This window comes from Phaenicophaeus curvirostris, chromosome 36 (assembly GCF_032191515.1).
Source record: "Phaenicophaeus curvirostris isolate KB17595 chromosome 36, BPBGC_Pcur_1.0, whole genome shotgun sequence".
NCBI lineage: Eukaryota > Metazoa > Chordata > Aves > Cuculiformes > Cuculidae > Phaenicophaeus > Phaenicophaeus curvirostris.
This window is the reverse complement of record NC_091427.1, coordinates 1,764,251-1,789,170: the sequence shown is the minus strand read 5'-3', so window position 1 is coordinate 1,789,170 and position 24,920 is coordinate 1,764,251. Positions and strand designations below refer to the sequence as shown.

General features: G+C 48.3%; 1 protein-coding gene across 2 annotated transcripts; it reads right to left on the bottom strand.

The window, feature by feature from the left end:
- Nucleotides 1-4,435: 4,435 nt before the first annotated feature.
- Nucleotides 4,436-14,700, bottom strand: LOC138732693 (ubiquitin carboxyl-terminal hydrolase 36-like). 2 transcript variants are annotated; one of them, XM_069879346.1, is made up of 8 exons: nucleotides 14,594-14,700; nucleotides 13,056-13,146; nucleotides 12,206-12,328; nucleotides 8,371-8,466; nucleotides 7,114-7,330; nucleotides 6,636-6,917; nucleotides 6,325-6,452; nucleotides 4,436-5,784 (listed from the first exon to the last, which is right to left on the bottom strand). In XM_069879346.1, exons 5-8 carry the CDS (start codon nucleotides 7,120-7,122, stop codon nucleotides 5,379-5,381), a joined length of 825 nt encoding a protein of 274 aa, XP_069735447.1. In that variant the 5' UTR covers nucleotides 7,123-7,330; nucleotides 8,371-8,466; nucleotides 12,206-12,328; nucleotides 13,056-13,146; nucleotides 14,594-14,700; the 3' UTR covers nucleotides 4,436-5,378. The 2 variants fall into 2 exon arrangements, with proteins under 2 accessions (XP_069735447.1, XP_069735448.1); XM_069879347.1 differs by lacking the exons at nucleotides 12,206-12,328; nucleotides 13,056-13,146; nucleotides 14,594-14,700 and adding an exon at nucleotides 8,912-9,003.
- Between the last annotated feature and the right edge of the window lie 10,220 nt (nucleotides 14,701-24,920).

The window sequence follows — 24,920 nt, the reverse complement described above, 5'->3', positions numbered from 1 at the left end:
TCTGTAGGCGTGAGCAGCCCTGGCACATTCAGCACCCTCTCGACAGCAGAAGGACCCTCTGCTACCACGAGTTACATCTCCTACCCACAACTTCTCCCCACAGCACCAGGGGAAGCTCCCCAGGCAGGCTGATTGCTCACCCTGGCCGGCAGCAGCGTCCTTGCCCCGGTACACAGAGCCTGGGGGCAGGGATCCTGCTCTCAAGGACAGCCCAGGGCACCCCTGGCTGCACACCCAGCTCCACTCTCTGATCATATCCCTGGGGGAAGGCAGATTCCATGCTCTGTCCCTCTGGCTGTGCAGCAGCAAAGCCCTGCTCCAAACCAGGTCCATTTTCTCTAGATTAGAGAAACTTCAATGTAGCAATTAATGCATGGACCTCATCGATGGGGGTGAGAATTGAGATCAACTTTATTTAGAGAATGCAAATCTTATCTATTGCCTCTGTATCCAGTAACAGCTATCTCAGTGAATTTCCACTTGTGAGAATCCCACAGTGCAGCGACAGAGTGCAACCTCCCTGTTTTCCGCAGATGTGCCCCTTATCTTCATGTTTTCTGCCTAGTGCATTCCTCTCCTATTAACCCACAGGTCTTAATCAAGATTTCAAGGTCTCAACAAGCCAGCAAGCATGAGAACAACAGCCGTTTGCTCCGTGCTTGCTGCTAATATTGTCCGTTTGCCCCAGCATACACGCAAAATTTGAACTGGGCCAGCTTTCAGAGATCTTCTCAGAGATCTTTTTCAGAGATCGCTTGGCAAAACATGGGCTGAGTGGGAGCCTCAAGCCTGTTGTTGATGGCTTGTTTGATAGGAATGGTTGGACTCGATGATCCTGGAGGTATTTCCAACCTGCTGATTCTGTGATTCTCTGATTCTGTGATACCTCAGTGATTCTGAGTGGAATTGGCTTAGAACTGTAGAAAAATTAATTGACAGCTGTTGGATAGTGTCATGGAAATGCTTTTAGGTGCCTGAGTGGAGGAACTGCGAAGCTCACCAGTGAGCCCTGGGAAGCAAATCCTCAGGGCAGGGCTTGCTCCCTCCCAGCACGGCTCCTGATCAGGACAGGGGTTTCTTGAGCACCCAGTGAAACTTTTGGAGCATTGAGCAGATGCTGGCATGCAAAGGGCATGGATGCTGTGGGAAAGGCTGAGTCGTAAACTAATGGTGAAGGCTGGAAAATGAGGAGGAGGAATCCCCTTTTCCAGGCGGGAATCCTCCAGGCATTGTGGAGCTGTTCACAGTGCACTGGGTAAAGCATTCTTGGGTGTTGGTTTGATCTTTCCATTGAATGCATGGGCTCAATCACATCCCAATAACAACCTCTGCCTCTGAGCAGTCTGTGACTCCTTTCCTACCCAGAGTCTCTTCTGGCCTCTTCCATGACTCAAGGAAATGACTTTCCTTTTCCTTTACAGATTTCCAATCTACAGGAATAACTGGCAGAAGTCCCCTCCCAGTCTGAGGTCCCTGAGTCCTCCAAGGAAAAGTGCCCTGTCCGTCTTCAGAAAGGACACATGGAACTATCTGTCTTCCTGAAAAGGAACAGTCTCCTGACAACCCTCAAAAAGAAAAGCCCTTTCCGTTCCCATGGCACAACCAGGCAGATGGACCAGGCTGCTGAGGAACAGCCCAGCTGCCAGACTGCTTCTTCAGGTCAGCCACAGCCAAAGAGAAGGAGTAGGAGAGGAAAATGGGAGGGGGGCTGTTAGGTCCCTTTCAAATGCCCTACAAGTTTCTTTTCCACAACTATTTTTATTTGATGTGTGCATTGTCTCAGGTGATTGCTGAGGCTGTTTGGAGAGAGGTGTTGGTTTGTTTGTAGGAAAAATAAAGAATGGTAGAATGTCCTGAGTGTGAAGGGACCTTCTCCAGACATCCAGCCTAAACCTCCCCTGGTGCTCCTTCCTGCCATCAACTTGGGTGGACAAGGTATCATGTGGCCAGGTGTGTCTCAAGAACCCATAATCCTGCAAGAAGGCAACGGCCGTGAAGGGGGCTTGGAGGTAACTTCTGCGTCTGGAGGGGACAGGCCAGCAGCAGGAACATGGCTGGGAAAGAGACTGTGAGGTCTCCACTTTCTGAAGCAGCTGACACGTCAGACCTTGACTCATGGCTGGGATTTGTGCTTTGAAGCTCCCACCTGGCAGTGTCTCTGACAGGACAGCAGAAGGCACCTGGTTGGCTCATTGCCTGTGAGACCCCTTAGAAAGGTCAGGTCATAGAGTGGTGGGGTCGGGTAACAGAAGGGTGATAGGAGAGTCAGGTCATAGAATATTCCCGGAAGAGTTGAGACATACAAAGGTCAGTACATAGAAGGGCCCGAACTTAGAAGCTTGATCATAGAAATGGCCTTGTGGGCTGCACAGAGAGGGAACCAGGACTGGCAGCCGGGCTTCCCTGGGGAAAGGGATGTCCCTGCGGAAGAGCAAGGGAGCATTTCTGTGCCTGCAGAGAAGAATCCATGAGAAAAAGAAAACTCTTCCTGCGAGCCCTCTTGTGGGCCAGGGTGCTCTGCTGCTGAGCTCAGACTCCTATCCCAGACTGGGCAGAGGGGCTGGCACAGAGGGGGAGCAGTCAGGCTGTGGTGGCATCTGCTGGGGTTGAAATCGGGAGTCCTGGATTTCCACTGCTCTCCATGTCCTTGTTCCAGGTCAAGCCTCCAGCCCTGGGCTGCGGGTGAGACTGAGACCCACCTCTGCCCCCCAGCAGCTGCCGTGCCATCCAGAGGGGCTGGGGCTGTGGGGAGAGCCCAGAGCTCTGCTGCACCCTGCGGTGGGCACCGCCATGGGGCCAGCGCAGACTGGGCTGCTCTGTGGGGCTGGAGAGGAATCAGGGCTGTGGGGAGAGCTGGGAGGGACTGGGCTGAGCTGGGAAGTGCCGGGGAGAGGAGACCACCAGTGTTGGCTGAGCTGTGTGACCATGCAGGGGGAGGACACGCTGCAGAGGGTGTGAGGGGCAGAGCCCAGCCCTGCAGGTGCAGGAGAGAGGAGGCCAGTGGGTGCCCTTGGTGGCAGGGACAGGCTGGGAAGGTGCCCCAGGGCACTGGTCTCTCACATCACCAGTTCCAGCACTGGGCACTCACCCCACATGATGGGTGAGCTTTGAGGAGGCAGGAAAGCGGGGAAGCAAACTGCACCCGCATGAGAGAGGGGACCTGCAGCCCCCTCGCCCCCTCGCCCTGCTCGGCCCACCCTGCGAGCAGGCCCTGGGCACAGCCCGGGTGCTCCTGCACCAGGCAGATGCGCCCACGACCCAGAGAGGTTTGTTCAGCCGACACCATCGACATGAGCCTCCCCTGCAGAACTCTGCCAGCGCTCAGAGGCAGCAGCTGAACACAAAGGGGGAGCGGCAGCCGGTCCCAGAGCCCGGCAGCAGCGATGCCGCAGGTCTCTGAGTCTGGCAGCCCTGATGCTGCGGGCAGCCGGTCCCAAAGCCCGGCAGGTCCGATGCTGCAGGTCCCCAAGCCCAGCACCACTGATGCCCCAGGCGGCAGTTCCATGACCTGCTAGGAGCGACGCAGCAGGTTCCAGAGCCCAGGAGGACCGGTGCCACAGGCAGCAGGTCCACAGCCTGTGACCCGGCAGCATCAACCCTGCAGGCATCAGGTCCCAGAGCCCAGCAGGGACAACGCTGCAGGGCCATGACCCAGCAGGAGCGATGCCGCGGGCAGCAGGTCTGTGGCTCCCAGCAGTGCTGGCCCCGAGCCCCGGGGCAGGACAAGCCCAGCCGGGGTGTCCCCCTATCCCCCCGGGCTCTGCTGTCCCCGCACTGACCACAGGCACCGTCCTCCTCCATCCCTGCCACCCCCGGGGCCATGGGACAGGGGGAGAGGGAAGAGGAGGGTGGTGAGGGGATAGGAGACGTCGAGGGGCAAAAGGACATGGTGAAGGTGGAAAGAAGATTTCAAGGGGAAGGGATGTGGTGAGTGGCAAAAGGAGATGGCGACGGGGGAAAGGAGATGGCGAGGGGGGAAGGAGATGGCGAGGAGACAAGACACGGTGAGGGAAAGGGAGATGGCGAGCGTGAAAGGACATGTAAAGGGGAAGGGACACGGCAAGTGCGGAAAGGAGATGGGGAGGGGTGAAATTGCACCATGAGGGGAAAGGACACGGAGAGGGGGGAGGAGACAGCGAGTGGCAAAAGGACATGTTGAGGCAGGAAAGGAGATGGTGAGGGGGGAAAGGACACAGCCAAAGGAAAGGACACGGCAAGTGAGAAAGGACACGGCAAGTGGGAAAGGAAGATGTTGAGGAGTGAAAAGACACAGCGAGGGGAGAAGGGAGATAGAGAAGGGGAAAGGACACCACAAGGGGCAAAAGTACACAGTGAGGGGCAAAAAGAACACAGTGAGGGGCGAAAAGAACATAGTGAGGGGTGAAAAGAGGGTGGGAGAGCCAGGGAATGGGGAGGAAGGGCAGGGGAAGGGGTGGTGATGGCGGGGGGTAAAAAAAAACTCCACTGCAACTCAAAGAGGGAGGAGGGCGGTGGGTACCAGCCCTGTCCACATGGGAGGTGGAGAGAATGAGCAACGGACAGAAGCAGGCAGGGAGCTGGAGCTCAAATCTGACGTCTTAGGCTGGCTCCCTTGGCAGGCTAGTATTGCTTCAGAACCACCGCTGGTTTTTCAGTTGCTGGCAGGCAAATGTTCTTTTCCTAGTCCATTTCACCATTCCTTTAAATTTAGTCTTTTTAGCTGTGCAAAGGTAGGAGGTGTCCTGGGGCCAGAGCACAGGGTTTTCTCTCTCCGCACAGCCTGAGGCTGGACCCACACTGTCCTTAAGTAGCTCTTTCTCTTTCCCTTTTTTCTCTTTAATTTTTCTTTTTTCTCTTTCGTTTTTATTTTTCTTTTAATTTTTATTTTTGCTATTTTTCTTCTTGCTATTTTTTTCTTCTCGTTCTTTTTCTCATTTGTTCTTCTCGTTATTTTTCTTCTTGTTATTTTTCTTCATCTTCTTATCGTTATTTTTCTTTTTTTTCTTCTCATTATTTTTCTTCACATTCTTCTCGTTGTTTTTTTTCTTCTTCTTCTCGTTAGGTTTCTTCTTCTTCTTCTCATGATGTTTCTTCTTGTGCTCTGCACCCAGCTCCAGGCAGCCTGGCTCCTCCTGGCCACCACTGGGACTCTTGCCTGCCTCCTCCCCCGTGAGGGACACCAAGTCCCTGTGTGTGCACCTCTTCTTTCTGGGCGGGCTGGAGGTGTCACCTTTGCCATTCACAGATGAAGAATGAGATGCTTTGTGGCTCCCAGGTGGTGTGCTGGCCCCACGGTTTGGCTTGGCGCTCTGGAGAGCTGTGGAGATCCTGGCTCCATCGGCAGCCCGGTGTTGCCAATCGCATATTGCTGCTGCTCAGACAGAACAGATCCTCGCCCCTCAGCTGCCTGAGGACAGAGTCCCAGGAGAGCGCTCTTTTGACCTGCTTCTCCTCTTCTTGTTCTTCTTCTTCTTATTGTTCTTTTCCTCCTCCTCCTCCTTCTTCTTCTTCTCCTTGTGCTCTGCACCCAGCTCTGGGCAGCCTGGCTCCTCCTGGCCACCACTGGGGCTCTTGCCTGCCTCCTCCCCAGTGAGGGACACCGAGTCCCCCTGTGTGCACCTCTTCTTTCTGGGCGGGCTGGAGGTGTCACCTTTGCCATTGACAGATGGAGAATGAGGGCTGCCATCTGCCTCATGGTGGCGCTTTTTCAGGGGGGAGCTGAGCACCTGAAGGGTTGATAATTTGATTACAATTTTCAGAGGAGGCTTTTCTGTATTCGGCAGGCTGAGCGCAGATGAAGATGGGCTGAAAGACAGGAAAAGGTGCAGATATGGTGTTAAAGCCAGGTCCTGAGTGGGAACCCCTCTTTTCCTCACCATCCCGAGATGCACGAGCACAGCACTGCACATCTGCCATCTCAGCCACAAAATCTGAATTAGAACCTGCTCTAGGGCAGCAGCTGCAAGCACACATGATGACCTGCCCCACGCCCAGAGCACACGCTGTCCCACGGGGGGCTAGGAAGGAGCGAGTGTTGCTGCAGCACGTGCTGATGGCAAAGGTTACAAAGGAAAACCCAGAGCGAGACCTAAACCAGGCTGGTGCCTCCTGATCCCAGGGGACACCGGTACATGGTGAGGGCCTGCAAAGCTGCCTCCCACCCTGTGCTAACAAATACAGCGCCCTGCGTCTGGGATCCAGAGCGAGCCCTGCCAGCCCCAGAGAACAGGAGAGGCGGCTGCCGAGATCACTCCTCGAGCCAGCTGCCGTGCCAGGCAGTTGCTTCATGGAGTATCTGAAGATTGCTACTGGCCCTGCTGCCTGGGAGCAACTGGCATCGCTTACCTCAACTTGCCAGAAGGCTGGGCAGTGGAGTCAGCGTGGGTGGTGTCCATGGGCTGGATCTGCTCAGGAAGCTGTGGGTGAGGTTCTGTGTAGTGGTCACCTCTGCTCGCCGCTTGCGGAGTTCTGCCCTGTAGTTATGGACAGGAATAAACATCTGGTGGTCTAAAAAAAAGAGGATTCCATGACCCAAGGGAAGAAAATCGAAAAGGGGACCCCAGAGAAAGGGGACAGACAGACTGGGTGAGGGAAGCAGGGGGTGGCAGAAGAATCAGAGGGTGCCAACTGAAGACCGGGCAGAAAGTCAGACTCACCTTTTTTGCAGAGAGTGCCAGCTTCTTTGCTAGTGGTGGTGATGTGGAGCTGCTCCCCTCCACAGCGCCACCGGTCAACAGGGACCTCTTCAATTTAGCCAGCCTGGAGCCTTCTGGAGCAGGTGGCTTGACTCCAGGCACAGCAGGGAGGTGCTGTCTGGGCTCCTGCAGCAGCTTGGAGGAGGTGGGAAGCTTTGGTCCTGTGCTGACTCTTCTACGGGGCACAGAGACCCCAATCTCCTCCAGCCCAGACAGCTTCTTTGCTGGCTGCGTCTCTGGTTTCTAGACAAAGGGAGAGACAGAAGTTCAGTGAAGAAAGAATTCCAGGGGCCCGGGTCACCCAGGAACCCTTGGCTCAGCAGGATCCCCCCTGCAAACAGTCCTCCCTTGCACTCACCTTCCTCCAAACCTGCAGCCCCTGCCCTGGCTAAGTGGACAGAAGGGCAGCGGCTCCCAAGAAGGGACCTTCAGGACTCACCTGGCCCATCACTGGTTTGCAGGGCAGGATGGACACAGCCTCGGCAACGGGTCCCTCAAAGCTTGTGCTGGTGCTGGGTGTTCTGGTGAAGGCAGAGAAGCAGAAACCGCAGAAACTAGAAATATGAGTAAACTGTTTGTTCCAGCACTGACAGAGTCACCAGGAGAGTTCTGGAACAAGCTGCGCCCTTGAAGACATTCACAGACAATCTGGAAAACTGAAATAGAAGTAGAGTGAGAAAGTTTATTAATGACAAATACCTTTTTCAACATGGGAGCAACAAGGTTCTACTGTGAAAAAAACAGAAGAGTCTTATAACATGGAGTGGCTGGCAGATGAAAGGTGATGTAGATAAATATTAAATAATGCACAAGTTATCTCTCCAGTTCAAACTCATCAAAACCAAGCTAGAGACCTTAATAACTTTAATTCTGAACTTCACCAATGATACCTTAACCCCCTAAGATGAAAGACATTGGTGCAGCAAATGAAAAATAAAGGTCTTTAAATTTACATTTAAATACGCACATTTACCTAGGGCACAATTTTCATTTTTCCACTGTGTGGAGAATGAAAGAGCATCCCAAACTGTGCTTGCAAGATATCACGCAAAATACTCTTTTCAAGGAGTCCTTAGTATATTGGTGTGATCTAGAATGATGTACTAGTGAGCCAACACTAAATTCACAATAGCCTTTTCCTCCCCTCCATTAAACCCATCCTCATGGGCTTATGGAATAGACAGAATTCAACAAATCATTCGCATGAGCCTCTGTAGTGCCAAGAACATAAAAACGCTCAGTGAAAGGAGTCCTTAGATCTACGTTTTTTTTGGTAAACAAGATCCCTGCAGCACAAAACTCTGTGGTACAGAAGTGAGGATAAATTCTACAGATTAAAAAAAAAAAATCAATGCCCTGTCACAGCACGGGCTGCAGGCGCTGCAGGGTGAGACACACCGTGCTGAGCAAGAGCCCCCTGCCCTGTCACAGCACGGGCTGCAGGCGCTGTAGGGTGAGACGTGCTGACAAACACCCTTGTACTCGTGGCAGGGAGCTCTGAGCAACCCCTCAGAGGGAGAGGGGCTCTGTTTGTAACGAAGCCTTGAAGCAACAGCCTTTTTGTGGACATACTTTCTCAAAACCACTGTAGTATTGAAGTGTAACACAACAACGCCATCCAACAGGGGGAAATCTGCCTATGGAAACAAAGGGTTTGAATTTGTTGTGGAGCACCATAAACGCATAAACTACTTACGCGGAAGTAAGAATCTGAGGAAGACATGGATGTCAAGAAAGGATAAGATCTGAGCCACCACAAACTTTGACCCAGTCCAAGAATCAGCAAGATAACCTCATTAAAAAACAAAGAAGAAGAAATCTTAGAAATTCTTAGAAGAAATCTTAGAAGAAATTATCTCAAAATCACTCAAGCAAACACTGTGCAAACTAAGTACCGTTGCTGAAACGACAGCAACCCTTGCCCTCCTACAGACACGGGAGTTGGAAACCGGAGCCCTTGCACCTAGCAATATTGCCCTAAAACAGTGAAAGCAGCAGGAACTCCAGGGCAGTGAGTCGTATGAAAACCCCACAGCCTAGAGAACGAAGCAAACCAGCAAGGGATAGAGGCACGTTTAGAACATGCTGAAGAGATTGTAACAGCAAGAAGGAGGTAAAGACAACAGACCAGTGAGACCTCGGCAGAGCAGCCCAAAGCGACTGATCCTAAAAAGCTGAGAAAGTGCACAGCCGAGCAACTGAGCCAATGTAAGGTTACCAAGAATTACAGCATGTACCTGTCAGAGAGGCAGAAGAGCACCGTAACGTTGTATTTGCAAATGCTAAAAGTCTAATAAATGACTCAGTAGGACGCTGATCAGAAGCTGCCGTAGCGGGACCCAGAGGAAACAGATGTTAGAAGAAAATCAACTCTTCCAAACAAGCAGAGCATTAACCTTCCAACAGTCGCAGAAGCAAGCTTAACTTAGACTTTTGTGCTGCTTAGAAAAATTGACTTTATCTAAGCAGCACAAAAGTCTAAGCTTAAGCTTGATTCTGCAACCTGTACTGAAGGTTCCTGCTCCTGCTTGTTCTGGAAGAGTTGATTTTCTTCTAACACTTTGATTCCTCTGGGTCCCGCTACGGCAGCACCAGAATGCAAATCTGGAAAATGTTATGGACCTTTTTAAAAAAACACTTTAAAAAAATATTCTTTAAAGTATTCCAGCACGTCACGTTCCACATTTCACGCAAGGGCACCTTTTTACTACACTATGTTATCTAAACCTCACTGAACGTTACATTAAGAGGGAACAGGGAACACTGTCTTATCTTGCACAATACTCTGCATAAACTAATCTGAAGAAGGACACAAGGTCACTACTAAAATCAAAAATATTTAAAATACACAGTAACGACAGTTCATGAACTGTCTACCTTCTCAGAAAAGAAAATCACACAGACCCATTTCAGCATTCCGATTTTTTTTTTTTCAAATCTGAGGGGCAAAAAGGTAGGCTCCTCAATCTAATCTTAAAATCAGACACTCAACACACAGATCTGTTTTCAAGAGTTCTGTCACTCGTAACTCCAACAAAAGTCACAGGTGAAAATCTGCACAACATTCAGCAAATCTTAACATCAAATCCTTACTTTGGAAACCTGGAAATTATTTTTGCAATGGATTTTCTTAAAGTTCACAGGTTTGTGAACTAGGTAGAAAGATAGTTTTCTTTATAAAGAAGTAAGAAAAATGTTCTATTTCAGTCAGGCTGCCTCCAAAGTAAAAGTATTTCCCAACATGTCTTTTAGTGTCCAAAAGGATGTGTTAAATATAGTTCCAGCTGTTTGGGGATAGAAGTCCCAGTATCAAATCTGTATCGATACCCACCGATGCAGATAATGTGACGCTTACGTGAAAGCAACTTGAGGATACCGTAGGCCTTGAACAAAGCCAATTTTAAGACTTCACACTCACAGTTGTCATGGGCCTAAACTCAACCCCCATCCTTCCTAGATACATGACGTTTAGAAAAGAATCTTCCTTTGTTGCACTGCTAGACAAACCCACGTTTAATAACAAGACAAATCATTCCCTATCGCCTGCTCTGCCCGGAACTGAAAGACTTCAAAGGTCCCAGTGTTGTTCTTACATGTAATTATCAACATGTTTGTCAGCAAATCTCTTTACCTTCCGCCCAGCTGGATGTAACAGTGTCTATTTTTTTCTGGATGAAAGCTCCAGGACACGTACTCACACGTCTCCGTTTGGAACACAACACAAGAGTTTCTGTCTGGGCGTACAACTCCCTCAGTGCATTCTCGTGACTGATAAGCTGTCGAGCTGCCACAGACTGCTGCTTACGAGCGCCTTTTCCGTTCAGCGAACAAAGCAGTAAGCTAATCCACACCAACCTCCTTGAGACCTACCCTACTAACATCCTAAACCCATTGTGGAAGAGACATTGTGGAGAATGAACAGAACTTGCGGTTGTTGCAGTAGATTAAGGTTCAGTGATTTTCAGAAATGAACAAAGTCTGAATCTCCATAGCAAAAACAGACGGTGCAGTTTAATAAACAGCACTGCTCCATCAGCAGCACTTTGCATATTATTAGGGTTAAACTTTCTTGCAATCAGCCAGGAGATTATCATCCTCATTTTATTATAAATACGAAAATCAGTGCTTAACTGAAATTCTTGAAAAAGGAAGAAAAATTAAAAAAGAAAGATTAATGGAATGGTTCTGAAAAAAGAAATCATTAAAATGTCAACTCTCTTACATTAGCAGTCATTTCACATATTTTCTTTTGTATGCACAATTAAGTTTTTTCGTATAAAACTACGCTGCATTTTGCAGAACCAAAGAGACTACATATTACTGAACATAAATCTGAGCTGATGCATTTGTCAAACATCTTTCATATTTTAAATGCTAATCTCTATTTAAAAATTGAAAGTGATTTAATACTTCCTATAAAATGTAATGTCTCCAAAGTCAAAGATCATTCACTGACAAATGGCCACTTCTAATTTGAATACTAAATAAATTATAACAGTTGAGTTTGGAATTAAATAAAGACCTTTCTGTTCAGTGAAATCTTTCACAATGCAGTAACCTTTGTGCTTTTGCGGTTGCTTTTTTTCTTGAACACATATATTTTCTGAGGCAATAAATCCTCTTTAAAACAAAGAGGACTTGATTTTGCAAAGAAAATATTTACATGACAACAATAAGCTATGAACGCATGCAGTAAAACAACCTTTGCTGCTGCTAAGCATTTGTATTAATTTATGGTGAGATAAAGTTAGATATTTTTCCTCAACCTTAATAAAGTCAAGAATTCAGCCCTCCCAAAACTTGCGTAGGAAATACATTACGTACTTGTGAAAGTACATATAGATTGTAAGTTCCTCAACTTACTCTAACTAATTTATTCAGCATTTCACTGCAGAAAAGTAAAATAAGGGGAAGATTTTCTTATTTCATTTTCTTTTCCTACAGGTAGGGGTTGTCTCTGTCCTTTAGTGAGTAAATTCATTTTACAGAAACACAAGTAAAAATGCATCTCAATACGCTGCATTCTAATAAGAATACTTGATCGCGCTTACTGGTTTATGTATAATTATTTATAGGTATGTATTTAGAATCATTATGGGAAAACAGTGGATTGATAAGAGAAGATAGGTAAGTAGAAAACACCTAACAAGATCAGACAAAGTACTTAGATGTGTGGGTTTTATGCTAAGATGCAGTAAGTATTAAGATACAAATTGAAATATACACTATCAACTCATTTAGCAGTGTGGGACTCCAAAGATGATTTTCTGTATTTCATTAAAAAAATTATTTATAACTTAGAAACTCTAAGGCCTATTACACTGAGTGGTCATTTTCACAGCTATTAAAAACTTACGGCTTCTTTCTAGTGCCCAATATCTGTTCTTAACATCTCTACTCTGGTAATTTTTTTATTTAAACGAACATACGCACTCGCACGTGTTCATACATTTACACAAATAGGTATGAAATAATTTTAAGACAGACCCAAAATTGTACAAGTTGAACTGAGAAACATAGAAAAAGCAAACCTGCTCTGGGTCAGTTGGTATAATGACCCACACGCAACGGGCGTTGTCTTCATATTGAACCCGCTTAGTTTGGTGATGTAATAATCCCACTTGGTCCACGTAAATTAGAACCACATGTTCCAGCTAAAATGATAAACAATAGATAAGACGGCTTTTGATCAGTTGCTCTCTTTAAATTAAACATTAAAAAAACTGCCGTAGCATTAATAACAACTTGCTGTGGAATTCTTATTCTATAGCAATCTGCCTTTGAAGATGTTTCAGCTGGTCAAAAAAATCCTGAAAAATATCCTACAGAGAAAGGAAGCCAGGACTTTTCAATTAATCAGCCCAACATTTATATTACTGTATTCTTACTTTATGTAAATTATTTCTAAGGATTATCATATCAATATTCTGTTTAGAAAGAGATTGATCCTCTCCAAGGGGATGGAATGAGCCTTCTTTGTATGAGTGCAAGAAGGTTTGGTGCGTGTTCTCTTCCACTTCTCCATGGTTTGGAGGAAAACAAAACCGTATCACAGCATTTGACTCTTTGTAACAGTATATACTTAACCTAAACCTCCTAAACTTTAAATTCTGCGTTGCCTTAGCACTTAAAACTGAGGAAATAAAATCAGGAGGGAAAAAAAAAGACATCAAGTGGTTCTAGGCAGTAGCCTTACTTTTGTAAAGCACAAATTTAAACGTGAAACCATCACAATCCCTTTGGCACACTTAGCAAACCTAGATAATTAATTTCAGAAATAAATTACTTTAAAAGTTATTTTCCAAAGAACATCTAGATTTCCTAAAATATTCAAACTTCTCAAAATATCTGAAAGTGTTTAAAAAAAATACTTAGACATACCATTTCCAGGCACATCAAATAGGGTTACAAAACTTGAAGCATTTTAGAATTCCATCTCTGGTGTCCGGCACTACAGCTCTTTGGCACCATGCTAAAACAGAGAGGCTAGATCATACCATCTGTAAGTATTTAAATACCGTAAGTCTTCAAATACCTGAATCTCAGAACTTATCTACGTAACTTCCATTAACTTCCACATAACCTAGCTCCTCCACTTGCTCAATTTTCAGTACTGGCAAGAGGAATGAATACGTTCCTTAAAAACTCGGTCATTCTGGTTTTGGAATATTGAAATACCAAACATACACCTGGCACTCTGGGAAACCTTACTTTTCATCTTTGTCTGTGACTGCCTCCTTTCTGAAGAGGCTGGGAGTGGGCAAGAAGATGGGAGCGAACACAGCTGGGAGAGCTGACACCCGGTCACTGAAGGGATGTCCCACACCATAGAACAACAGGGTCAGCAATACATAAGTGCAATTACGCTTTAGATCATCCTTGAACTAGCAAAAGCTTTGGTTCAGGTGTTGCGATTCCTTCCCTCCACAGTCTATCATCTGCTGCCCCGGTAACTGCCATTCAGCATAGGAGCTTCTGAGTAGAAGAAATATTCCTTTCATCTATCGCAAAATGGAAAATAAAGTATATAAAAAAAATTGTATGCATTTTTTGTTGTTTTTTTTCTTTGGATTGTTTATGTTTTCGGTTGGTTAGTTGGTTGGTTGGTTTTTGTAATTAATGGTGGTGGGTTTACTTGTTTTCTAGTGCCTGTTCTGGCTAGATGATCTGGTTCTAGGAGGGCCTAAGGCAAGCGCTTTTCTAGAATCAAGAATGCCATTAAGATGTACAATCCAAATCTGCAGCTCAATTTTTCTACTAAGAAAAACAAAAACTTCTGTACATAGATAGATACTCTTTATTTTTCCTATATACTTCAGTTTTGGACTACTTTGACAGGATTTACATATTTTTCTCTGCTTTTATTTTAGACTGTAGGTTGTAATGCAAAGAAACCAACCAAACAAATAAAAAGCCACCTTCCCCTCTACTCCATAAAAGCAAGGGGAGGAACTTATTAATTAGTTCAGAGCATAATGAGAAAACAATTAGAAAAGAAGTCAGAAGGTTAGGTAATAACCTATGTAAGGTTGCACAAAACAGAACTAGAAGGGAATTCACCACACAATGAGGAATATGGACATATCTGGAACTGACAGAAATGCAATATGATAGTGAGGAGCTCTTCTTTAGGAATTTAATTAGAAAAAATTAACTGAAACCTAGCTAACTAGGTTAAAAAGAAGAAAAGCTGTTAAAAGGAAATGAGCTCCCTGAATTGATACTGTTTCTGCATCTTTACTTGCATGCTTCAAACTACAGAAAGATGTTTGGATATACATAATTGCTTATATGCACACACATATATAGGGTATAGACATTTTTTGCTTTGTTTTGAATAGAATTTCATTGTATTGTGAAGCAGAAATTATAAATTACCCGTTTAAACTTCAGGAAAAAGTTCAAAGAATAACACCTACCTCTGCAAACTGGCCCGTGGTCACCCCAGGCAGGCAGCACATCCGCCAGCGTATCTCTGACAAGTGATGCTTTTACCACCTTACAGCACAGAATTGTCTTCACATGGAAGCTGTACGCTTGCACCACGCTCGGAAAAAAAATGAGAGGAAGGAGAAAAGAATTATAACATACTTTAAATATCTCTCCGCAAAAATGAACATAAATGCCACCAAATGACAATATTTCTAGGTCCAAACAAAAAATTAAGGGTACTTAATCCTGCTCCATCATTACTATATTCATAAGAAACAATTGATACTATAAAGAAGAGGTCTACCATTTAGTTTGCCCACCTTTTAAAGAAGTAAAACCAGGAATATAACGCAACGGTGAAACAAAGTTTCATCCTTCAAACTAGGACTTCAATAAATGCATGTTGCGATATATTTTTTAAGAGAATATAAAACCGCTATTCTTTCAGGCAACAAAATTTACTTCATGAATAATTTCAATCCCTCCCTAAAGGCCTAATTGAGAAAATAAGTAGTTAGATACTATAATTTGCCCACATGTACAACTAAGAAATACTAATTTCAGTAAATTGTAATAATTCATTAAATATTCCTGACCTTTTTGAAATTTCCTGTTAAAACACATGCTAAATGATAACTATTATTAGAATGGATATTGAGCGTTACACTTATAACTTTGAAATGTGCCTCTTTCAAATGATTGGTAACCTTTTTATAAATGATAATTTTTTTCTGAACAACGTTGATCAATATTTATGAGATTACTTGCCTTTTTTTCATCTGTGTCCCCTCGAGGAGCCGAGCAGGGAGCCCAGATGAGCTCAGCTAACGCAGGGGTCGCCAGCACCGCGGGTGAGAGTCCTCCTTGTTGGTAACATGGCCCCGTGTGCTGCATCTCAGTGACAGAGGCTGACAGTGCCGGCTCTTCCGCATCACAGCCACCTTTCCGCCTGGGTGCCGTCAGGTGCCTTAGCGAACGGCAACGAGAGTTACTGCCTCCATAACCGGGAAACCACCACCCCTCCTTAACCACTACTGCACAGCCTAAAGAGGAAAATTTGTGTGCCTACTACCTATCCAAATAAGGTATTCGGAAAATAACTAAAAGCCTTATCAGTCACCTTGAGGTGATCACAGTGCTGCTCTCATCGTGCACCTCTCACAGCAGCTGTTGGTGTATTATTTCCCACACCATCCTCTTGCGGAAGTAAGCCATGTGACTCTGGAAAGAAAAGGAAAAATCCTTTAAACACAGTAAGTCGAGGCAGAAAATAGGCACAAACACCTAAGAGTGGGAAACCCACTTCTCCAGAAGACATAAGGGCCAGGTATCCCAAACCCACCGGCTGCGGCATCTCGTGTAGGGAAGTAGGAAGCAGACACCAGATGTAAGGATGGAGAACACAGCTCTGCCCTTCCGAGGCCACTGTGGAGCTCCAACCCCACCAGCCACGCACCAACCCCAGAGCGAGGGATAGAACCTCCATCCCTGCTCCAGGCACAATCGGCAGCTGCTGCGGAACTCGGACCCGATGGAATGGCAGGAAGATGCCAGGGGAGCGTGAGGTTGAGCACGAGAAGGTTCTTCCCCCAGAGGGTGGCGGAGCCCTGGAACAGCTCCCAGGGAAGCAGTCACAGCCTGACGATGTTCCAGAAGGGTTTGGCCAACGCCCTCAGCCCCACCGTGGGAATGTTGGGGTGTCCTGTGCAGGGACAGGACTTGGACTCAAGAAGCCTTGTGGGTCCCTTCCAGCTCAGGACAGTCTAGGATTCTGTAACTTTCCCTGGCTCTTGTATCTGAGCAAAGGCGTCTGGAGCCAGTTTTAACTCCCACTCACCTGTGTAAATGTTAATGGTTTGCCTCTTGCAATATAGTCTGCATACTTGCAGACAAACACTCCACAGTCATCTCCATTCTGCTGCTGAGGGATTTCCTAAGGAATGCAAAGAAGCAGAATTTTCCAACACCGTAAAAGAGAGGCAGTTTGGAAGCAGCACGTTACCCATCCTAACGGACGCTCGGGACAATCCATTCACCATCACACAACTCAAAGAACAGACCTGAATGACCACACATCATCTCTTCACTCCCTTCACCTGGGTGTTACAATCAAAGTCCTTGTTACGCTGAGAAGGGAGAGCAGCCTCCTAAGAGAGACGCCCTCCCTGAGAAGTTTATTTGTGGTTGCGGTTCCTAAATTGAGTCTTTAGGCAGTGCCCTTTGCTACTAACTCACAATCATCGAATGGTTTGGGTTGGAAAGGGCCTCAAAGCCCATCCAGTGCCACCCCTGCCATGGGCAGGGACACCTCCCACTGGATCAGGGGCTCCAATCCCCATCCAGCCTGGCCTTGAACACCCCCAGGGACGGGGCAGCCACCACTGCTCTGGGCAACCTGGTCCAAGGCCTCACTGCTCTCACCGTGAGGAATTTGGATTGGACATTTGGACAAAAATCTTCCCCCTTCCCCCATCCATGCCTATCGCTCCATGCCCTTGGTAAGCCCCTCCCCAGCTTTCCTGGAACCCAGCTCTGGGAAACACCCACTCAACCCTCTGCTTTTTCACACACCTGGACTTGTGCTCCCAACAAGAATAATTATCCCAAATTCCAAACCCATTTCCAAAGCCTGTGTTCTCCAACAAGAGCTAAACAGATTAAGTTTGTCTCGGGAAGCGGGGGCAAAGTCAGATTCACCTGAGCATGGCAGACTAAACAGAAAAAATGAAGCATGCAGCCAGCAAGGAGAAGTCATGCTGGAAGATTTCATCCCAGCATGGTTAAGACCAGGTTGGATGGTGCTTTGAGTAAGCTGGTGTGGAAGGTGTCCCTGCCCCTGGCAGGGGCTGGAACTGGATGGGATTTAAGGTCCCTTCTGACCCAAACCACGCTGCGATTCCATGGTTTCCTGGGTCAGCTGCGGCCTAAGGTGGCACCGAAAGAACATGAGATGCTTACAGCTCTTTTCTAAAAGCTTGGACTTAGAGAGCGTCAAGACCTCTAAAGAGGAGGAGTTGAGAGTTCACATTTCGCATCCCAGTAGTGCTCACGTACATTTGCCCTCATGCTGTGAATCGTCCACTCTGAACAAGCTAGCTTCCGTTGCCTTTTCTCCAAGCTTTCTTCTTCCAGGTATTTCCTGTTGAAAACAAAACAAAATCACTCTTTGCCTCTAAAATGTAGGTCAACAAAGCAGAGCTGCTGAAGGATCACGGGGAGCTGAGCAGCAGGCCAGCAAAGCATCAGAGCATCCTTACAGCGGCTGATTTAAGGCTTTCAGAGGAAAAATCCAAGTCTTAAATTTACAGACATAATGAGAGGCTGAGAGGTAACGTTTACAGGTCAGGAATGAGACCAGCGATTCCAGCAGAGGCTTCCACAAAAGCGTAAGCTCGCTCCTTAAAGCCCGGGTGTTTCATCCCTAGCAGGGGCAGTACAAGTGCCACCAGGCTACCGTGTATTTGGCAGCGAGGCTGTGTGTGTGTGTGGTGGGAAGGTGGCGGAGCCCAGGTACCCAAGGCCCTGACTGGAGGGGCCTGTGTCAAACGATTAAGTAGCCAATGTCACACGACTCACAGCAAGGCAAAGATTCCTGCTTCGTTATCTAAAAGAAACGTGGAAACTTGCAGTTGTGGCCCAGGGACAAGTTCGGACAAGGTCCAAAAGCCTTCTCATAATTCACAAGGTGAATGCAGCGCCCAAGCGGTTACTTACAACAGAGTTTCACAGATATTGTCCCCGCTCCTAACCGCCACAGAGTCAAAATATTTGATGGCCTTCTCTCTCATGTCGATGACCTGTGATTACAAGGGGACTGTCAGACAAAGCACAAACTTCTGCTGCACACATATCAAAATCGATACAGATTTTCTCACCAGTTTTCTCTCCCGATCCAATTCCAAACGAAAAGCCAGTTTGACTCACCGCAAGAGTAAGATGGAAGTTCTGGTAGACAGGGACGAGGACAACATCATGCTCAAAGAGATCGACCCCTGTCGTCCATCTCTTTGCTGCTGCGTGGCCCTGAGAACTCAGTTCAGAATAGAATGAAACATCCAAGGCGTGAACGGCTGGATATCCTTTTTTCTTGCTTCTTTCCATCAACAGGTTCATGTAAAAATTAACCATCTGTACCATAAAGAGTAAGCTTGAGATGTAAAACAAGACACTAGCTTACCAAAAGAATGATACAGCAACAAGGGCCGTGAGGCTTCACGCCAAACGAGGATATCGTCATGCTGCAGCCAGTTTTACCTGAGAATTGAGCCAGCAACCTTCCTGCAGCCTGCAGATGTCATGGCGAGAGATGTTGATACTGAAAGCGCTGATGATGATGTCAGTTTGCTCACCACGACAAAAAGCAGCCTTGACCTCTCTCTCCATGGCCTAAACCAAACAATTAAATGGGGAAGGACTCATGAAATGGAGTAATGAACATGCGAACAAGCTTTCAGCTGCAAGAAAGCCTGCAATGAAGCTCAGGTACCAGCTTTTTTGCTAAATTAGTAACAGCACTTTGTTGTCGGTCCAGCACCCCAACTTTCAACTTCAAAGCCCACTTTGCCCCAGTTTGTTTTCACAAAAGGAAGCCGCCATACTGAGGGTTCAGTAAGGGAAACTGAGGCAGCTACATTGGAGTCGTGCAACCACGAGTCCAGCCTCTGCATCCGACTGGTTACAAGACCGATGTTGCCATCTAAGTCTGCGTAAGGAGTGCAAATAAACCACTAGGTCCCCTTCTTGGTTGAATCAGGGCTGGCAAATTCAGCACAATACCTGGTTTTCCTTCTCCTGAGCAGACTCTGTAAACCCTTGCAAAGGACAAGTTAGCCTCTGCCTTTCTCCTCAACAGACAAAACCAGACGTGGTCAATTAGATCAGCACGACCGCGACTCCAAAGAATAAAAGCAGCCAAAATTCAGGTGAGCAGGGGAACCTGGACTCCCACTCCCCGTTGAAGAGTGTAACTAAGTTAACTCCTCCAGCCACTGCAACGCTCAGCACGCACACAGGGCTCTGAAGGGTCCTGAGGGCCCACGCGCAGCTCTGTGGGACTCTAAGGATGCACACAAGGTGCTCAGCTGCCCCCCAAGCAATGCAGCGCTATGGATCAGCCAAAGCTTATTTTTCAGGTTCCACCACCACAGTAGGACAGGACAAAATCCTTTGAAGAGGCTCTGCCTCTTAACCAAGATAATCAGGTTAGCACTGCTGTGTTCTTAAGCCTGGCCTAAGTTTTGTTCTTTTAGCACAAGCCTCACAAACTCTTAGGTGAGCTCAACCGAAGGAGCACGTGAGCATATTAAATCCTTAAAAATCAGCTTTACTGCCGACACTTGCACCGTGTCCTGTCTAACAAACCGTCAGCTATGGTACCTCTGTGATTGGAGGAAAGTCGTCTTCTATTTCGCCTGATTCCGGGCATTTGTTTCCTTCCAAAACTTCCTCCTGATGCTCAAAGACAGCGTCATCTAAAAAACAAAAGCAGGCAACATAACAACATGATTTAAAAGAGGATTAGGATTTCTACGTGCGTTAGAGCCCATCTCCTTATTCCACCTAACGCAGCGTAACCCACTGCAAGTCACACACCCTTCCACAACAGCAGTCGGCGGTGACATCAGCTGGGGAGGGGCTCTTGATCAGGGAAGGCAGGCATAGGACGAGGGGGAACAGCTTTAAGCTGAAAGAGGGGAGATTGAAATGAGATCTTAGGGAGAAATGTTTTGCTGTGAGGGAGGGGAGGCCCTGGCCCAGGTTACCCAGTGGGACTGGAACTGGCTACACAGGTAGCCACAAGGAAAGAAGCGCTCTAAAAGCTACTGTTTCAGTGATAACACCGAAGTACATAAGCCAGAGTTCCCTGCAGTACAGGAACCTAAGGAAAATGGGGCACATTCAACCCTCGTGTCACATGCAGTACCTCTTCTTGCCTTCTTTGCCGGTGGCTCGTCGGGGTCCGGCGGAGCGCTGAGGAAAGAACACAGACAGTTTCACAACTGCACATGAGCTTCCAGGAGGCTGACTGCCCTCCACAGCGCCGCTGCCAAAGCAAGGTTCCGTATGGCCCAGCTCTCCCCTCTCCGTGTGCCCCTGAGCATCCCAGACACACCCACACTGCTGCCACACCGAGGCTCTCCCATCCACACCCTCTGCTCACGGGGAGCCGCTTAACGCACTAAAGCATATCAGGCCTCTTTTTCTCCTTCTCTTAAGGCTTCTTAAGGTTCTGTATTTGCTCCTATCGCCAGTTGTGAGGTTCACGCGGGAAGCTTTCCTCTTTCCTCAAGGAAAGCAGCGTGCCAGAGGTCACCGCGCCACAGAGGTGGGCGGCAAAGAAAACTCTAAGTACGACAGAACTATAAAGTGGGAAAGCGACTCCTGCCTGCACCTGCCCCCTGAAAGAACTCCCTGCTAAGCCAGTGCCCATCAATGAGCTCTCAAAATCACTCTCTCTTACAAAGCGCACGTCCCAGAGTTGCACCAGTGGGAAGCAAGGATAGAACCCTGTAAAACTCCTTTCGGTACAGAGCGCAAAGCTTGCTCCTGGATTTATTTGTTCAAGAACATGAGGACGTACAGCAAGGATTGTTTGAAGAATCCTTTGGTCTGTTTTACACCTCTAACACTTCCAGAAGCTTGTCCTAGGCAAGCCTGAAACTATCCCTCTCCCCCAGCAGCCACTGGTACAAATTCTCCCGCCGCCCCCGGAGCACGGCTAGTGGCTCGGCGGGCACGGCCTCGCCCCGACCTGCCGCCCGCTCCGCTCCTTTTTCCTCCCAGTCCCCTCCCGGCCCAGCCCCATTCCGGCAGGAGCTGCGGAGCTGCAGCCTGGACGGTCCCCGCACTTACCCAGCGCTCCGTGGGCGCTTCCTACCCCGCCTCGGGACCACTAACAAAAGAGCTGCCGCCCAAGCGTAGCAGAAACTGAGAAGAAGCTGCCACACAACCTGCAACAGAAGCTGAGTAGAAGCTGATCAGAAACTGCACCCCACCCCCCCTCTGCGCACCCGAGACCCCCCAGGTGTGGGAACGGGGCACCTGCGCCTCAGCGGGCAGACCCCGAGCGTTAGTTTCGGGCCCCATTCTGTTTCTGTTGGGCAAAGGACATTAAGTGAGCCAGGAAACACACATTTTTGCTAGGTGATAGTGCAGAAAATCTTGCAGACGTATAAAACTGGAAGGGATTTGTACACACATCCAGCCAGCAAACTGCAAAGCTACTTTTTATTGGGGAGTGCATTCCAGCCGTGCAGCGCTGCCCTCAAAGCTAAGCAGAGGAAGGAGAGGCACGAAGTCAATTTGGCATTAAGAACCCCAGCCGAGCCTCTGCATGTGCATATCAAATCGAGATTAACAGCTCCGATTTCCACGATTAAAACTGTGTGATCTCAATCCCAAGCAGAGGTGAAAGTCAGAAGTGTACAGCCAACCTCACAAAGCAAGCCAGGACTAAAGATACCGCAGCCCAGCTTTGCAGGAAGACTAAGTCAGAGTGCAAAAATTTTAAGCTGTGCCCAACACGGTAAGTGGGGAGAAGAGAAAGAGCACAGCGCTGTGCGCTTGTCATAGTCCAGAAACAAACGGCAGCGGGCAACCCTTGGCGATAGCACTACTTCTCACACAACATCCCCGCTTTCCCTGAGCAAACCAACCACCACAAACTCATTATGCACTCAGAAAACCTCTGTGGGATCTCTAACAAATACGCCTTTTGGGTTTTGGTAGTTTGATTTTTTTTTTTAATAACAGCTCCCATACGTGTAGTGATTAAAAGAACACAAGCTTGTGGCTGTCCCCTCCCCGGGGGTGTTCAGGGCCAGGCTGGATGGGGCTTTGATGCAGTGGGAGGTGTCCCTGCCCATGGCAGGTGGTTGCAGCTGGACGAGCTTTAAGGTCCCTTCCAACCCAAACCATTCTAGGATTCTTACTGCCGAGGTCTCCTCCTAAACACGCCAAAGTGTTTAGGCAGTTTAGCCCTTGAAGTATGTTTTATATAAATAGGAGTTAACGACTCTTTCAGGAACAAACAATTAGAGGGTGACAGTTTATTCCTCTCATGGGGCAATAAGCAAAGCAACGCTACACCTTTGAACCAGACTAGAGCCAAGCAGTTCATGACTCAGTTTTACAAATCCAAAGTCCTACAGGACTCCTCTCCCAGACTGGTGGATAACCACCCAGCAGAAAGAGGTTTAATCAGAGGAAGCATCCTCCAGTTGTTCTTGTACTGTAATGTATTTTACTTAGCTAACTACAAGCTGCAAGTGCTAGAGCAGAGCAGGCAAACCTGACTAAAGCAAACCCCGCACGCAAGAGCTGCCGGCTACAAACGGGAAAGAACCTACAGCCATACAGGCTCAGAGCAGGCCCAGCTTCACGATACATTAGGCAGAGCTGCCTCCTCTTTCCTCTTGCACGGATCCTACCTATGCCCCAAACCCTTGCTCACCTCTGCTGCGGGCTCTGCAATGGCAGTGGCGTCGCTGACTGAAGCCTGCTGGCCTTCATCTGTTGCCTTGGATGGCAACCCCTCCGCAGCAACACCTTCGTCAACTTCCTCTTGACGCTCAAAGACAGCGTCATCTAAAAAACAAAAGCAGGCAACATAACAACATGATTTAAAAGAGGATTAGGATTTCTACGTGCGTTAGAGCCCATCTCCTTATTCCACCTAACGCAGCGTAACCCACTGCAAGTCACACACCCTTCCACAACAGCAGTCGGCGGTGACATCAGCTGGGGAGGGGCTCTTGATCAGGGAAGGCAGGCATAGGACGAGGGGGAACAGCTTTAAGCTGAAAGAGGGGAGATTGAAATGAGATCTTAGGGAGAAATGTTTTGCTGTGAGGGAGGGGAGGCCCTGGCCCAGGTTACCCAGTGGGACTGGAACTGGCTACACAGGTAGCCACAAGGAAAGAAGCGCTCTAAAAGCTACTGTTTCAGTGATAACACCGAAGTACAAAAGCCAGAGTTCCCTGCAGTACAGGAACCTAAGGAAAATGGGGCACATTCAACCCTCGTGTCACATGCAGTACCTCTTCTTGCCTTCTTTGCCGGTGGCTCGTCGGGGTCCGGCGGAGCGCTGAGGAAAGAACACAGACAGTTTCACAACTGCACATGAGCTTCCAGGAGGCTGACTGCCCTCCACAGCGCCGCTGCCAAAGCAAGGTTCCGTATGGCCCAGCTCTCCCCTCTCCGTGTGCCCCTGAGCATCCCAGACACACCCTCACTGCTGCCACACCGAGGCTCTCCCATCCACACCCTCTGCTCACGGGGAGCCGCTTAACGCACTAAAGCATATCAGGCCTCTTTTTCTCCTTCTCTTAAGGCTTCTTAAGGTTCTGTATTTGCTCCTATCGCCAGTTGTGAGGTTCACGTGGGAAGCTTTCCTCTTTCCTCAAGGAAAGCAGCGTGCCAGAGGTCACCGCGCCACAGAGGTGGGCGGCAAAGAAAACTCTAAGTACGACAGAACTATAAAGTGGGAAAGCGACTCCTGCCTGCACCTGCCCCCTGAAAGAACTCCCTGCTAAGCCAGCGCCCGTCAATGAGCTCTCAAAATCACTCTCTCTTACAAAGCGCACGTCCCAGAGTTGCACCAGTGGGAAGCAAGGATAGAACCCTGTAAAACTCCTTTGGGTACAGAGCGCAAAGCTTGCTCCTGGATTTATGTGTTCGAGAACACGAGGACGTACAGCAGGGATGGTTTGCAGAACCCTTTGGTGTGTTTAGGCACAATGTCACCCCTTACCCCACCGACCCCCCCCGAGGCCGGCCCCGGGCAGCCCGAGCCCCTGCCCTCCCCCCCAGCCCCCGGCACAGACGCTCACCCGGCGCCTCGCGGCGCGCGCCGCTTCCTGCCCCGCATCTGGAGCTGCGGGAGCCGCCCCCGAGCGGAGCGGGCGCCGGGAGGGACCCGGCCAGGAGCCGCAGCACCAACTGCAAAACGAGCTGGGCCGGAGCCGAGCACAAACCGCAACGGGAGCACAAGCCGCGCACGGAGAGTCGAAGCGTCGGGCTGGTCAGCCAGGAGCTAGAGACTCAAAAGCCGTTGGGAACCGTCGCGGCTCGAGCCCCCCCGGGCCAAGAACGGGGCAGCTGCCCCCCGCGGCCCCGAGAGCTAATTTAGGGGGTTAATTAGCGCGCCGGGGGCACAGAGGAAGTTCAGCTCCTCCAGCAAACACTCTACTAGTGCAGAAAGTCATCCCTGATCTCCCTTGTCCGTTCTGCACACTTTAGTTCCATGAAGAGCGAGGGAAGATGTGAGGTTGGAGGTTGGGGGGTGGTTTGGCACTTGACACACCACATACAGTT

Coding starts and splice junctions, on each gene's coding strand:
- LOC138732693 (XM_069879346.1), bottom strand. Junction 6,453..6,635: donor TGGCACTCTCTGCAAAAAAG/GTGAGTCTGACT, acceptor CCATAACTACAG/GGCAGAACTCCGCAAGCGGC. Junction 5,785..6,324: donor CAGCCTTCTGGCAAGTTGAG/GTAAGCGATGCC, acceptor CCTGTCTTTCAG/CCCATCTTCATCTGCGCTCA.